Raw genomic sequence first — 14,676 nt, forward strand, 5'->3', positions numbered from 1 at the left:
CTCCCCGGGAGCTATTTCAGGAGGAAAGCTGATGCCCATCTGGGGGGGGGGGGTCATCCCATACCCCTCCCTCGGCCTAAATATAACATGGCAAGGTGGCAGGAAGGGTGTCCCCGGATTAGGGTGTTCCCTCCTTTTCCCCAGCCTAGCCAAGGCAACATAGAAGGCGCCTACAGTTGTTTATTGGGGGGGGGGGGAGGGGCACTTTCCAGCCTTCGAGTGTCCCCTCGGGTCACCTCCATGACCTCTCCTGGCTTCTCCACCTCTTCCTTAAGCACCCAACACATCCCACCCCCTACCAGAGAGACTCTAAGTAACTTCCAGCCTCTGATGGAGTAATACAGGTGAGTTTTCAAAGAAAAGTAAAACACTCTCTGTGCCCCTCCCTCTGGATATCTGGCCCTTCCTCCGTGGTTGCCTTCCAGCTTCTGTGGATCCCTTCCCTCCACCCCCCCCCCCACCGACACACACACACACACACACACACACACACACACACACACACACACACCGGCCTCTGACCCCCTCCCAGGTCACTGCCCTCCTTCCACCTGCTCTCCCTCCTTCCCCTGGGTGTCCTCTCTCCAAGTCTTGGCTCCTCTCTGCATGGGCTTTCTCCTCTTTGGGTCTCTGTCCTGGGTCCTGGACTCTGCCCTGCGTCTGTCACTGTGAGGAGGTCTGTTCTCCAGTTCTGTCTCCAAACGTGTCTTTCTCTCCATCTCAGAGAGAAGTGACTAAACATTCTATTATTTTCTATCTTTATCAAACCCTGCCCACAATAATCTGTACTTTCTTCCATCGCTCTGTATAAAAAGGTGGTTGGGTTAAATCGGGGGTTTCCAAACTGATTTTTTTTTCTCCCTCTCTCAGAGAGGGAGAGTGTGCACACAGGTGCAGGGGAGGGGGGGGCAGAGGGAGGAAAAGAGAGTGAGAGCATCTTAAGCAGGCTCCACACTGAGTGTGGGGCTCAATCCCACAACCCTGGGATCACGACCTGAGCTGAAATCAAAAGTTGGATGCTCAATAGACTGAGCCACCCAGGTGGCCCTCCCCCCGACCCACGCTGAATTTCTTAGCTGCATTCTGAGTTGCCAAGAGGGACCCCATAGAGGTGTGTGTCCCTCAGACCAGATCCCCTCGGATGCCTCACATTGAATCTAGGTAATTTGCAAGTTGGGGGGGGGTGGCAATAGCTAAAAATAACAACAACAACAACATTCTGTAAACCACTGGTTTTAATAAATTAATACAAGTAAAGTACTTTGAATGATGCTTGGCACATAGGAAGCCCTATATGTGTTAGCGATTGAAGCATCCTGCGTCCTCCTCCTCCAAATGCCCTTTGAGTACCGAAAGTCCTCTGAAAATGTTTGACTTCGTGACCTAGGGTAACACCTTCCCCTCTGAGCCTCAGTTACTTTGTGAGAAACGAGGCTGTAGGATCCAAGGAGGACCCGTGCCTTCCAGCAGGCTGATGTGGCCGTGGGGTCAGGCAGCCTGCCCCCAGTCCTGGACCCTGGGGATGTGCCACGAGACCTTGGGAAGCCACCCCCATGATCTAAGACTCTGGTTTCTCCCCTGGAAAATAGAGTGTCAGTTTGTCTGACAGCCTTCCTCAGCTGTGGGAGGATGGGGTGGTGCGCCCTGATTTGAGATCTTTGTGATTCTGTGGAAGACAGACTGTGTATATCTCTTGGGTTCAGAGGCGCTGACTTTTTCTGCCTTTTTCTTTCTTGGTTACCTTTCTCTTGGGGGCACTCCGGTCTGTTTCTAAGTCTGATGTCTGTCCCTCTCTGGGTGCCTGACACTCCCCCCCCCCATCTCTGTCTCCCACTCTTGATCTCTGTCTCCCTCTCCCTTTGGATTTTCTGCCCCCCCCCCCTCCTCTGAGTCTCTGTCGTTCCCTCTCTCTGGGTCTTTGTCTCCTTCTCCCTAAATCTCTCTTCCTCTCTCTTCGGGTCTTTGTTCCCTCTTCTCTGGATTTCTATCTCTTTCTTTCTCTGAGTCTCCATTACCTCCCAGGTCTCTGTCCCCTCATTTGTGTTTCTGTCCCCCTAACATGTCTATACACAGTACATACAGTTTGTCCCCTTCCCCTTTTCTCTCCCCTTGTGGCTCTGATCTCCGTGTTTGGAAGCAAAGCTATAGGAGAGGACAGACAGATGGAGAGGGTTTGAATGGCAAAACGATGCAGGTGTAGGGTAAATGGAAGGAGCATCTGCATCTCCCTAGCTCCCCCAGAGGCCCTCTGCGTGAACAACTGAGTCCATTGCTCCAGAACCCAGCCCTGCCCCTTATGGTAAGTGACACCAGGCATGTCAGTTCAGTTCGTCTCTCAGACTCCATAACCCCACACTTGCTCCCTGATACATGATTCCCCCCCGCCAAGTGCTCTTATTCTTGGGTCCTGGTGCTACCAGTAAATGCAGAACAAACCAACATGGCCCTATGGAGCCCATACACACAGTCCAGCTCAACCTAACATTCCTACAGGACTCACAATGACACAGCTTGGTGTAACTCAACTCAGCACGGCCCTACAAGACTCACGTGGTTATACAATTCAATACGGTTCACCTCAGTGTAGCCCCCTAAATTTCCAGCTATGTAACTTTACACAATTCAACCCAACAGAACCCTGAAAGATTCCCACAGTCATACATTACAACCCAACTTAACGTGACCTGGAAAGCTCACATTCGACCACTTGACTCTTTGGATTTCTACATGACTCACAAGTTCACAGAATCTAAAATAACATAGCCCTACAAGAGTCACAAAGCCACACAACTTCCAACGTGTCTCAACTCAACTCCACAACACCATGCATGAACATGCAGTCAGTCCCAACGATGCCGTGGATGACCACCTCAGTTGACCCAAAATGGCCCCAGGGGACTCATAAAACAACAGAATCCTGCACAATGCAGTTGGACAAGATTCACCTAGACTCAACAACACAGCCCAACCCAGTGAGGACCTAAAAAACACAACCATGGGATCAAATCTATGTCAACACTTACCACAAAAGGCTCCGTAAGTCTTGCACAACCCAAAGCAATTTAAACCAATGGAGTCTCTCCATCAACTCAGTATAACTCGTTGCCATTCACGGTCACTTAAGGAAGTACCCATAGGAGCTACCAAACCACAACTCAAGACCCAACAAGACTCAGTGTTCCCCAACTCGTTACCACTTAACCTAGTTCTTCCTCTACCCAACCCCCTCCCCCTAACCTTCCCTTCTCCCCCTCCCTCCCTCCCTCCAAGGAAACATGAGGTCCTGCTGACCTCCACAGTCCCTCACACTTCGGTGACCATGTGTTTCCCAGGGGGGGCCCAGAGTGGAGGTGGTAGCTCAGGCATCTCTCCGTCCACCAACCCCCCATTGACCTTGCCCTCCAGTGGGCCACAGGGCTGCGTGTCCACATGGCTGTACATTCCGGCCTCTTCGCCCTCTGTCTCCCGGTGGTAAAAGTAGCTGAAGTTGGAGACAATGACCGGCACAGGCAGGGAAATGGTCAGCACACCAGCGATGGCGCACAGAGAGCCCACTATCTTGCCACCCACAGTGACGGGTGCCATGTCTCCATAGCCGACTGTGGTCATGGTGACCACCGCCCACCAAAAGGACTCAGGGATGCTGGTGAAATGGGAATCTTCCCGGTCGGCCTCCGCAAAGTAGACCGCGCTGGAGAAGAGAACCACACCGATGAAGAGGAAGAAGATGAGGAGACCCAGCTCACGCATGGAGGCCCGTAGTGTCTGGCCCAAGATCTGCAGGCCCTTTGAGTGCCGGGACAGCTTGAAGATTCGGAAGACGCGCACCAGTCGGATAACTCGTAGTATGGCCAGTGACATGGCCGGCTGGCCCACGCCCCGTTGCCTGGCTAGCTCGGTGCCTAGCGCCACAAAGTAGGGGAGGATGGCCACAAAATCGATGAGGTTCATCACGTTCTTGAAAAAGGCCGCCTTGCTTGGGCAGGTCGCCAGGCGCACCAGTAGCTCAAAGGAGAACCAACAGATGCACAACGTCTCCACCATAAAGAACGGGTCATCGAAGGGCATGCGAGACAGGGTTCCAGGCACTGGGCTGGAGCCATTCAGCCGAGCAGGGAACTGCAGGGAGGAAGGGGGTCAGAGAGGACCACACCAAGACTGGAACACACTAGAACGGCCACATTTATGGCTTAAATGTCCAACTGCTTCTGTGCAAACTGGTCAGTGGTCACTGCTCCCAGGCCTCCAGTGCCCCAGCTGTCCTAGACTCCTTTCCAGAACCCTGGGGATCATCCCTGCGTGGCTGACTGTATGGTCCCTGATCCTTCACTGGTGGGGCCTCCTAGAATGGTGCCTGAGTGAGACTCAGTCTCTTCCTTCCCAAAGTCCCATCGCAGCACTGATTTTCCAGATGGGGAGTGTCGCCACCCTGGTCCCACTTCCTCGTGCTCTGCCCTCCCTACCCCCAGCCCAGACTCTAATGGTTAAAGGCCTTCTCTGAACACCAAACCCTGCCCTCATGGCCCTCAGCCTGACTTTTTTTTGTGCTGGGTTGCTCCTACCTCAGCCTTCAGGCCTCACTCTTCTGTCTCCAGCTCCCTCCAGCCCATCCTTCTCTTGCTTACAGCCAGCCGCACGGACCCCTGATTCTTCAGTCTCTCCTCCCTTGCTTCATTTCTTAACGTACCTGTCTTCCCGCCCTCCCGCCCTCGGCCAGCCCGTTTCTCACCTGCCTCAACCCCACCCAGTGATAGGAAGGTCCTCCTATTCATATCCTCAGGCCCCGCCTCCTTTAAGCTATCCCTTCCCGGCCCCCAGCCCAGCTTTTAAAGGTAAATTCCCCTGGTCAGGCCCGGTCCCTGGGTTGCCCACCTCGCAAGCCTCTTGCCCCACCTGTGATTGGCCACTCCCCCAACAAGCCCCCCCCCAATGCCCCGCCCGCCCGTAGCCAGGCCCCACCTTCCCGAGAGGCCCCGCCTCCCAGTGCCCCTCACCCCCGCCTTGTAATTGGCCAGATCCCTGTGGACCCCGCTCAGCTCCTCCCAAGCCCCGCCCCTCTCCACCCAGGACACGCCCCCTCACCGGGCCCGCAGCCGCCACCGCAGCGAGCCCCGGGTTGTCGCGGTCGTTGCGGAAGTCGGGCAGCGTCTCGAGGCAGAAGACGACGATGGAGACGAGGATGACGAGCACGGAGACGACGGCGAGCACGCGCGCGGCCTGCGAACTCTCGGGGAACTCGAAGAGCAGCCAGAGCTGCCGCGCGAAGGCGCTGCGGGGCAGGGGGCGCTCGGGCGGCAAGGGGCAGCCCTCGTCCTCGCGCAGGCGCGCCAGCGCCGCCGCGCCCAGCCCGTAAAAGGCCACCTCCTCCAGGAAGACGTCGAGCGGCACGTGCGCCGGCCGCCGCAGCCGCCCGCCGGACTGGTAGTAGTAGAGCACGGCGTCGAAGCTGGGCCGGTGCCGGTCAAAGAAGTACTCGCGGCGCGCGCAGTCGTAGAAGCGGCCCCGGCGCGCCGGGTCGCCTAGCAGCGTGTCCGGGAAGCGGCCCAGCGTCCGCGCCCGCGTCTCGAAGCGCAGCCCGGCCACGTTGAGCACCAGCCGCTCGCAGCAGCCGCACGGCGGCGGGCACCGCGGCTCCATGGCGCGCGCAGCCCCGGCGACCCGCGGACGGACGTGTGGCCCCGACGCCCGACCCGGCCCGGCCCCGCCTCGGCCGCCGCCGCCGCCGCCGCCGCCCCAGGCTGGTGTCCGGTGTCCACGCGTAAAAATAGCCCGGCCGTCCGGCCAGGGCGCGGGGGAGGGGGTGCCTGACCCTGGAGGGGCAGAGGGCGGCCGCGCGCCCTCTGCCGGGGCGCCCGCCCTCCCCCCGCAGCCGCCGCCGCGCTGAGCTTGCGTTCTCAGCGCGCATCCGCTTTCGGGTCCCCGTTCCCTGGGTTTCGCTCTCGCCCGGGACCTCTATCCCTCGTCTCTCCGGGTTTCCGTGTGTGTCTCTCGTCTCTTTTTGTGAATTGCCCAGCCCCTGTGCTGGGGTCACAAACCTCCACGTCTTTTTTTCTGTTACCTTCTACATCTCTGCGTCTGGCTATGTCTTCATTTTGGGTGTCTGTCGAGGGGTGTATCTCTGAGTATCTCAGTGGGTCAGTTATCTCTGAGTTTTGCAATTCTAGAAGACTCAGTGCTTGGGGGTCTCTGTCAGTAATCTGTATCTTGGTCTGTCTGGATCTCCGTCTTTGACGCTTGTATCTTAGGGGTGTGTCTGTCTATCGCTGTCTCCCTTGCTATCTGTCTCCCCCCTCCGTCGGAGTCTCTTCTCATGATCTCTTAGGACTCTGTGTCTCTCTGTCCCTGGGTTTCCGGGGGGGGGGGCTCCCCTTTGGGTCTGTTTCCCTGTGTTTCGGAGTTATGGCGAGTTTCTGTCTCAGGGCCTCTGGAGGACTCCGAGTCTCTGGAGTCCTCTCTCTGAATCTCTTTCTGACTAAAACTGTAGATCGGCTCTGCCACCGGCCTGGTGGTTGCCCCGTCCTGGAGACGCTCCAGCAACTGCAAACCGTGAGCCTGTGCGCCCCACACTCGGTTCCCTCGCCGAGGTCTCCCCCTGTCTTCTGGGTCAGACACCCCGAGACCCAGGGAAGCCTGAGCTGTAACCCTGGATAGTGGAAACAGAGGCCGAGCCTGCCAGGAACAGGTGGGGGGTGGGCTGGGGAGATGCCGCAGGGTCACTCGAAGGGACCAAAGGACAGACAGACGATGGCCTTCCAGCCACCGGTATCCTATGACACCGCGTAAAAATAGGCTTGGGGGGAAGTGGTGGGGATAGGTTACCCGGACTCCAGGGAATGGGGTCCCGCGCGCCCTCTGCTGGGCAAGTGCAGAGAAGCACTAAGGTTACTCCCTCCGAATGTAGGCCCTCTTCCGTGTGTAATTTCTGGGAAGCTATGTCACCATCCTTCTGGATTTCTGTGTCCCTCTTTCTGGGTCTCTGTCTTACCTCTCTCTGCGTCTATGTCTCTGTCATTCTCAGAGACCCACAAGGAGACTCCTTTCTGTGGGTCTCTGAACTCTGTGAACTGAACCCTTCTCCCTGCAGCCATGCCTTACACCCTCATACCTTACACCCTCCTTAACGCACAGGTGCTCCGCCTTGCCGTTTCTAGACCGTTCTTCCTCCCTCTGACTTTTAATTTTTTTTTTTTTTGAGTAAGCTCTACGCCCACCATGGGGTTTGAACTCACAACCCCAAGATCAAGGGGCTCGTGCTCTACCCGGCCAGCCAGCCACCCCGTCCCTCAGCTCTTTTGAAGCTTAAGCTATCCACGGACACTTCCCATCCTTCCCTACTGAACTCACCCCTTCCCTTCTGGCCACTCCTACTCTTTCATGGAAGATTTGAGAACCTGGCTTCCTATCCCTCCTAAAACTATCATAGGGGCGCCTGGGTGGCTCAGTCGGTTAAGCCTCCGACTTCAGCTCAGCTCATGATCTCGTGGTTCTGAGTTCGAGCCCCGCATCTGGCTCTGTGCTGACAGCTCAGAGCCTAGAGCCTGCTTCGGATTCAATGTCTCCCTCTCTCTCTGCCCCTCCCCTGCTTGCACTCTGTCTGTCTGTCTCTCTCTCAAAAGTAAATCAACATTAAAAAAAAAAAAAAGGCAACTTTTAGCCCCACTCTTTTCCTTGGGACACCTGCCCAGGCCAGGCCAGATGGTGAGGTCCACGTGGAGAGGACCCTGGGTTCCTGGCTCCCGGCCGAGGCTAAACTCACAGTTGATAATAAATCAGGCTTGTGAGTGAGCCATCTGAAGGGCCACGTTCTCCTGCCCCGCTGATGCTCCGGGAGCAGAGGTAAGACCTCCCTCAGCCCCCCGCCCTCCCCACCCCCCTCCAAACCCTGCCCTGATCGCAGACCTGGGACTGTAATAAATGATCTTTGTTGTTTTCAACCACACAGGCTTTGGGTGGTTTGTCAGACACGCTGTAGCAATAGATAACAGAATCATGGCCTCTCGGTACACAGAGCCCATCATGTCACCCATCGTGCTCTCTCGCCTACCCCAAGCCATCTACGCTCTTTTTTTTTTTTTCTGGAAGTTTTATGAAGCCGCAATTCACATACCATAAAATTCACCCATTTCACCTGTGTGACGCTGGGTTTTTTGCGTATTCCTAAGAGTTGCACATCCCTCCAATCCACTTGAGAACATTTTTGGTAACCCGCAAAGAAACTCTGCATCCCTTATCTGTCACCCTCTAAACGTGCCACCCGCGTTCATGGTCATATGCTCGTCCTTGTCATTGCCGGTAACGACATACCCTCCAAACAAACTGTTTTTATCATCCCGTGCTCTCTTTTTTCCCGTCAACTGAATTGAGAAACTTTTGAGCCTGCCAGCACATCACAGTACATTGACCCTGTTATCTTTTCTTTTCCTTTTTTCAATTTTTTTTTTTAACGCTTATTCATTTTTGAAAGAGACAGAGCGTGAGTGGGGGAGGGCAGAGAGAGGGAGACACAGAATCCGAAGCAGGCTCCAGGCTCTGAACTGTCAGCACAGAGCCCGACTTGGGGCTCGAACCGATGAACTGTGAGATCATGACCTGAGCTGAAGTCGGACACTCAACCGACTGAGCCACCCAGGCGCCCCGACCCTGTTGCCTTTTCATTATCTCTAGCTCCCCCACCTTGTCCTCACTTCCCTCTTTCTCCTGCTTCCACTGTTCATGGGCCACCGATAAAATCCCTCACTTTCCTATGTCTTAAACTCCCTTGCCCTATGACCCCCTCCAAGGCACTGTTGTAGCCGAACCCCAAATCCTTCTGGTAAATCCTTCTCTCATCTACTCTGTGCCTGGCCCTGGGGGGCCTTGACGGGGGCTGGACCTTACATCCCAAGCCCTGCCTGCGACCCTGGTACGTTTCCCTCATCAGTATACCCTCTGCCTCCCCAGGATGGCTGTTACCCATCTGTGTTCTTAAATCCCCCATAGCACCCTGGCCCTCCTCACCCTCAGTAAGCTGATCACCTCACTCATTCTACTGAAAACACAGAAGTTACCAGAACCCCTAAAGATGTCTACCTCCTAATCCCAGGGACCTTTGAATCTGTGACCTTATATGGCAAAAGTGGGACTTTGTGGATGCGATTAAATCAAGGCTCTTGAGTTGGGGAGATTCCCCGGATGATCTGGATGGGCCCAATTAAATCAAGGGTTTTTATAAGAGGAGGGTGGGAAGGTCAGATTCATAGAAGATGTGAGGATAGGAGTCAAGGTCAGATGGAAAGGATGCTACAATGCCAGCTTTAAAGAGGGAGGAAAGGGGGCACTTGGGTGGCTCAGCCGGTTAAGCATCCAACTCTTGATTTCCAGCTCAGGTCATGATCTCATGGCTCATGAGTTCATTCGTGAGTTGGAGCCCTTCTTTGGGCTCCATGCGGACAGCATGAAACCTACTTCGAATTCTCTCTCTCCCTCTCTCTCTGCCCCTCCCCTGCTCTCTCTCTCTCTCTCTCTCTCTCTCTCTCTCTCTCTCAAATAAAAATAAATATTCTTAAAAAAAAAAAGAGGAGGGGAAAGGCATCTGACTCGCTCAGTCAGTGGAACGTGTGACTCTTGATCTCAGGGTTGTGAGTTCGAGCCCTAAACTGGGTGTGGAGATTATTTAAAAATAAAATATTTTTTTAATGTTCTTTAACATTTATTTTTGAGAGAGAGAGAGAGAGAGAGAGGGCATGAGCAGGGGAGGGGCAGAGAGAGAGGGAGACACATAATCCGAAGCAGGCTCCAGGCTCTGAGCTGTCAGCACAGAGGCTGACATGGGGCTTGAACTCACAAACCGTGAGGTCATGACCTGAGCCGAAGTCGGAGGCTTAGCCGACTGGGCCACCCAGGCACCCCTAAAAATAAAATCTTTGAGGGGCGCCTGGGTGGCTCAGTTGGTTGGGTGTCCGTCCAGCTTCGGCTCAGGTTATGATCTCACAGTTTGTGGGTTCACGCCCCGCATTGGGCTCTGTGCTGACAGCTCAGAGCCTGGACCCTGCTTCGGATTCTGTGTCTCCCTCTCTCTCTCTGTCCCTCCTCCACTCTACCCTGACTGTATGTGTGTCTCTCTCTCAAAAAATAAACATTTAAAAAAAATTTTAAAAATAAATTTTGAAATATTTTTAGACTTACAGAAGAGTTGTAAAGATAGCACAAGAGTTCGTAAATACCCTTCACCCAGTTTCGTCTAATATTGGCATCTTACTATCTTTCCTAATGACCTCAACATTTTTTTTGTTAATATTTATTTATTTATTTTGAGGGAGGGCGACAGAGAGAGCATCCCAGGCAGGCTCTGGCTGTCAGCCCTGAGCCCTACCTCACCAACTGTGAGATCATGACCCGAGCGGAAATCAAGAGACGGATGCTTAACTGACTGAACCACCCAGGTGCCCCACGAACTCAACATTTTTTAAAGAATACTGGTCATTTAGGGGCGCCTGGGTGGCTCAGTCGGTTAAGCGTCCAACTTCAGCTCAGGTCATGATCTTGCGGTCCGTGGGTTCGAGCCCCGCGTCGGGCTCTGTGCTGACAGCTCGGAGCCCGGAGCCTGCTTCGGATTCTGTGCCTCCCTCTCTGCCCTCTCCAGCTCATGCTCTGTCTCCGTCTCTCTCTCTCTCTCTCAAAAGTAAATGAACATTAAAAACAAAAAGTGTGAGAATACTCGTCATTGACACCGTAGATTGTTCCTCAATTTGTTTACCTGGTGGTTTATCTTGACTAGATAATGATTATGGAGGGTTTTTCTCGACGGGGACAGAGGTGCAATTCCCTTCTCCTCATATGGTGTAGACACAGGCTACGTCTTACTGCAGGTGACATGAATTTGGATCACTTGGTTACGGTAGTATCTGCTGGGTTTCTCCACTATCATTATTTTTTTCCATCTGTAATTAATGAATGGGGGAGCCTTTTTGTTGTTGTTGTTGTTGTTGTTGTTGTTCAGTCAGGCTTAGTGAGGTGGACTTGACATACAATAAAAATTACCCTTCAGAGTGTATGCTTGTGAGTTCCGGCCAACGTATACAGTCGTGTCATTGCCAGTACAAAGCAAAATATAGAATCGTTCTCTCACTCCTCGAAGGCTGTGCTTTGCCCTTCCTAGTCAACCGGTCCCCAACGTCCGGCTCCTGGAAACCACTGCGCTGTTTTCCCTCCCTCCGTCCCTGCAGCACTGTCTTTTCTAGAATGTCAAATACGACGTGTAGCCTTGTGAATCAGGCTTCCTTCGCTTGGCAAAATGCATTGAAGACCCATTCCTCTTGTGTCTGTGACTGTAGTGTTCCAAGACACGGACGGATGCTCATTTGTCTACTTAGCCACAGTATAGACATTTGAGTTCCATTTCGGTTTTTGGTGATTATGAATAAAGCCGCAACAGAAATCCATGTATAGGGGCGCCTGGGTGACTCGGTTGAGCATCCAACTGCGGCTCAGGTCGTGATCTCACAGTCCATGAGTTCCAGCCCCGCATCGGGCTCTGTGTTGACAGCTCAGAGCCTGGAGCCTGCTTCACATTCTGTGTCTCCCTCTCTCTCTGTCCCTCCCCTACTTGCACTCTGTCTCTCTCCGTCAAAAATAAATAAATATTAAAAAAAAAAAAACTAGAAAAAAAAAAGGATAGGCTTGCTGGGGTTGTATGATGAGTGGACGCTTAACTTTTTTTTTTTTTTTTTTTGCCATCAGGAGACAATCGCATCATAAGACTTTTATTTTTTGCATCGCAAGTCTTTCTTTTTTTTTTAATTTTTTTCAACGTTTTTTATTTATTTTTGGGACAGAGAGAGACAGAGCATGAACGGGGAAGGGGCAGAGAGAGAGGGAGAACAGAATCGGAAACAGGCTCCAGGCTCCGAGCCACCAGCCCAGAGCCGACGCGGGGCTCGAACTCACGAACCGCGAGATCGTGACCTGGCTGAAGTCGGACGCTTAACCGACTGCGCCACCCAGGCGCCCCCGCAAGTCTTTCTTAATGTCTTTTTTTTTTTTTTTTTTGTAGGCTCCACACCCAACGTAGGGCTTGAACTCATGACCCTGAGATTAAGGGTCATGTGCTCTGTGGACTGAGCCAGCCAGGCACCCCTCTTTTCTATTTTTTTTTAAAAACAAAATCTTCCTTGACTTCACCTCCCTCCTCTGGTATTACTGTCTCTCTCTGCTCCTGTTGCCACAAAACCTCTCTAAAGACTTTTCCCCCACCAAAGGTCTTCTTTGGATTTCCCACTGCCTTGTTAAGGTCTCCCACAGTTGCCAAACTTCAGCCGGGATCTTTTGCATTTCCCAGCAGCACTGGACTCGAACCCTGCCTCCTTGAAGCCCTTGCCCTCTTGGCTTCCTGGACACCTGAGTCTCCCAGTTTTTTTCTTACATGAGAATTTTTTATTTTTTATTTATTTTTTATTTTTTTTAAACGTTTATTTATTTTTGAGAGAGAGAGACAGAGCATGAACGGGGGAGGGGCAGAGAGAGAGGGAGACACAGAAGCTGAAACAGGCTCCAGGCTCTGAGCTGTCAGCACAGAGCCCGACGCGGGGCTCGAACTCACGGACCGTGAGATCATGACCTGAGCTGAAGTCGGATGCTTAACCGACCAAGCCACCCAGGCGCCCCAAGAATTTTTTATTTTTTAACAAAAAATTTTTTAAATTAAATAAATTGGTTTAAGTTTATTTACTTTGAGAGAGACAGAGAGAGTGAGCAGGGGAGGGGCCGAGAGAGAGAGGGAGAGAGAGAATCCCAAGCAGGTTCTGCACTGTCAGTGCCAAGCCCCTGTGGGGCTCGAACTCAGGAACTGTGAGATCATGACCTGAGCTGAAACCAAGAATCAGACGCTTAACCGACTAAGCTACCCAGGGGCCCTTCTTACTTTTTTTTTTTTAATCAGTTTTTTTTTAAGTTTATTCATTTTGAGAGAGTGCGAATGGGGGAGGGGCAAAGAGGGAGAGGGAGAGAGAGAATCCCCTGCAGGCTCCGCACTGTGAGCCCCGACGTGGAGCTCAGATCCATCAACTGTGAGACCATGACCTGAGCTGAAGTCAGATGATTAACTGACTGAGGCCACCCAGGCAACATTTTCTTCCTACACTTGCAATCACTCCTGCTTGGGCCCCTTTGCTGGGTCTTCCCCATATTAGCTTCCCTTGTCTCCCAGGTGAGTTCATTCAGCCTCATGGCTCCAGATACCATCTCTAACCCAAAGATTCCCAGATCTAGGGTTCCAGCCCCAGACTTCTCCGTGACTGCCATATATTCCAATGCCACAACGGCACCTGAGTGTCAGACATCTTTGCAATGTCCAAACCCAGAGCCATGTGATCAACAAGTGAGTCTTCCTCAATAACCCCCTCCACCCACATCTCCCCTCTCTAAAGCAACAGCACCGGGGCCCCTGGGTGGCTCGGTTGGTTAAGCGTCAGACTTCGGCTCAGGTCATGATCTCATGGTCTGTGGGTTCAAGCCCAGCATTGGGCTCTGTGCTGACAGCTCAGAGCCTGGAACCTGCTTCCAATTCTGTGTCTTCCTCTCTGTCTGCCCCTCCCCTGCTTGTGCTCTGTCTCTCTCTCAAAAATAAAATAAAAACATAAAAGTAAATAAATAGCACCATCAATCACCCACTTGCTCAGTCTACAGATCGAGGAATAAAGGTTATTACTATTTTTAAAAAATATTTATTTTGGGGAGAGTACGAGGGGAGGAGGGGCGGGTGGGGGGGTGGGCAGAGGATCCGAAGTGGGCTCTGCACTGACAGGCTGACAAGCAGAGAGCCTGATGTGGGGCTCGATCTCTCAAAACTGTGAGATCTTGACCTTAGCGGAAGTCAGAAGCTCAACAGACTGAGCCGCCCAGGTGCCCTAGGATTATTACTATTTTTTTTTTTAATTTTCATGTTTATTTTTGAGACAGACACACACATACACAGAGTGGGGGCGGGGGGGGGTAGCTGAAAGAGAGGGAAACACAGAATCTGAATCAGCCTCCGGGCTCTGTGCTGTTAGCACAGCCATATGCGGGGCGAACTCACAAATCCGAGATCATGACCTGAGCGGATGCTTAATGGACTGAGCCACCCAGGCACCCCTGCCCTATTTTTCTTTATTGTGTTGGCCACAACCCCCAATTTATTCTTTTTAAATGCCTTTATCATCTCCCCAGTACAACGTAAGCTCCAAGAAGAAAAAGACTTTCTCTTAGTCACGTGCTATATATCTTCAGAGCCCAAGCAACGCCTAGCATTACACTAGGCGCTGAATGAACAGTTATGATTTAACAGGTTAGACATCAACGTAACACCATTCACGTACGGACTCTTTGCCTCTTTGCCAGGCGGCGGAGGGGTATTTAGTTGTACACACAACATTCGCATGCGTACAAGATCCGGGAAGTGTGTTAGGGAAAGGGGCGGAGCATCGAGGAGTCTCGCGCATGGAGGCGGTTGGAGCCGAAAGCGAAAGGTGGTGGGGGCTGGGGTTTGGTGCGGTACCCGCGTGCGCACTACGGCCTGCAGCCAGCCGCGGCAAAGGAGTTTAAGGTGCCCGTGGGCGGGGAAGTGACCTTGCGCGTGCGCAGTCCCCGCGGCGCCGCCAGGTCCCTGTGTGTGGGTCGTTCTGGATCGCGCCGCGCGTGCGCAGCGCGGCCGGCGGAGGG

At 53.0% G+C, this 14,676-nt stretch overlaps 1 protein-coding gene across 1 annotated transcript; it reads right to left on the bottom strand.

Moving 5' to 3' along the window:
* Nucleotides 1-3,266: 3,266 nt before the first annotated feature.
* Nucleotides 3,267-5,890, bottom strand: KCNA7 (potassium voltage-gated channel subfamily A member 7). Its single transcript, XM_027038037.2, has 2 exons — nucleotides 5,083-5,890; nucleotides 3,267-4,119 (listed from the first exon to the last, which is right to left on the bottom strand). Exons 1-2 carry the CDS (start codon nucleotides 5,635-5,637, stop codon nucleotides 3,304-3,306), a joined length of 1,371 nt encoding a protein of 456 aa, XP_026893838.1. The 5' UTR covers nucleotides 5,638-5,890; the 3' UTR covers nucleotides 3,267-3,303.
* Nucleotides 5,891-14,676: the final 8,786 nt, after the last annotated feature.

This window comes from Acinonyx jubatus, chromosome E2 (genome assembly GCF_027475565.1).
Source record: "Acinonyx jubatus isolate Ajub_Pintada_27869175 chromosome E2, VMU_Ajub_asm_v1.0, whole genome shotgun sequence".
NCBI classification, from domain to species: Eukaryota; Metazoa; Chordata; class Mammalia; order Carnivora; family Felidae; genus Acinonyx; species Acinonyx jubatus.

What these genes read in the sequence shown, in the direction of transcription:
- KCNA7 (XM_027038037.2), bottom strand. Translation starts at nt 5,637, where the DNA reads ATGGAGCCGCGGTGCCCGCCGCCGTGCGGCTGCTGCGAGCGGCTGGTG. An exon ending in CGGTGGCGGCTGCGGGCCCG is followed by an intron (nt 4,120 to 5,082) that starts GTGAGGGGGCGT and finishes TCCTCCCTGCAG; the next exon opens with TTCCCTGCTCGGCTGAATGG.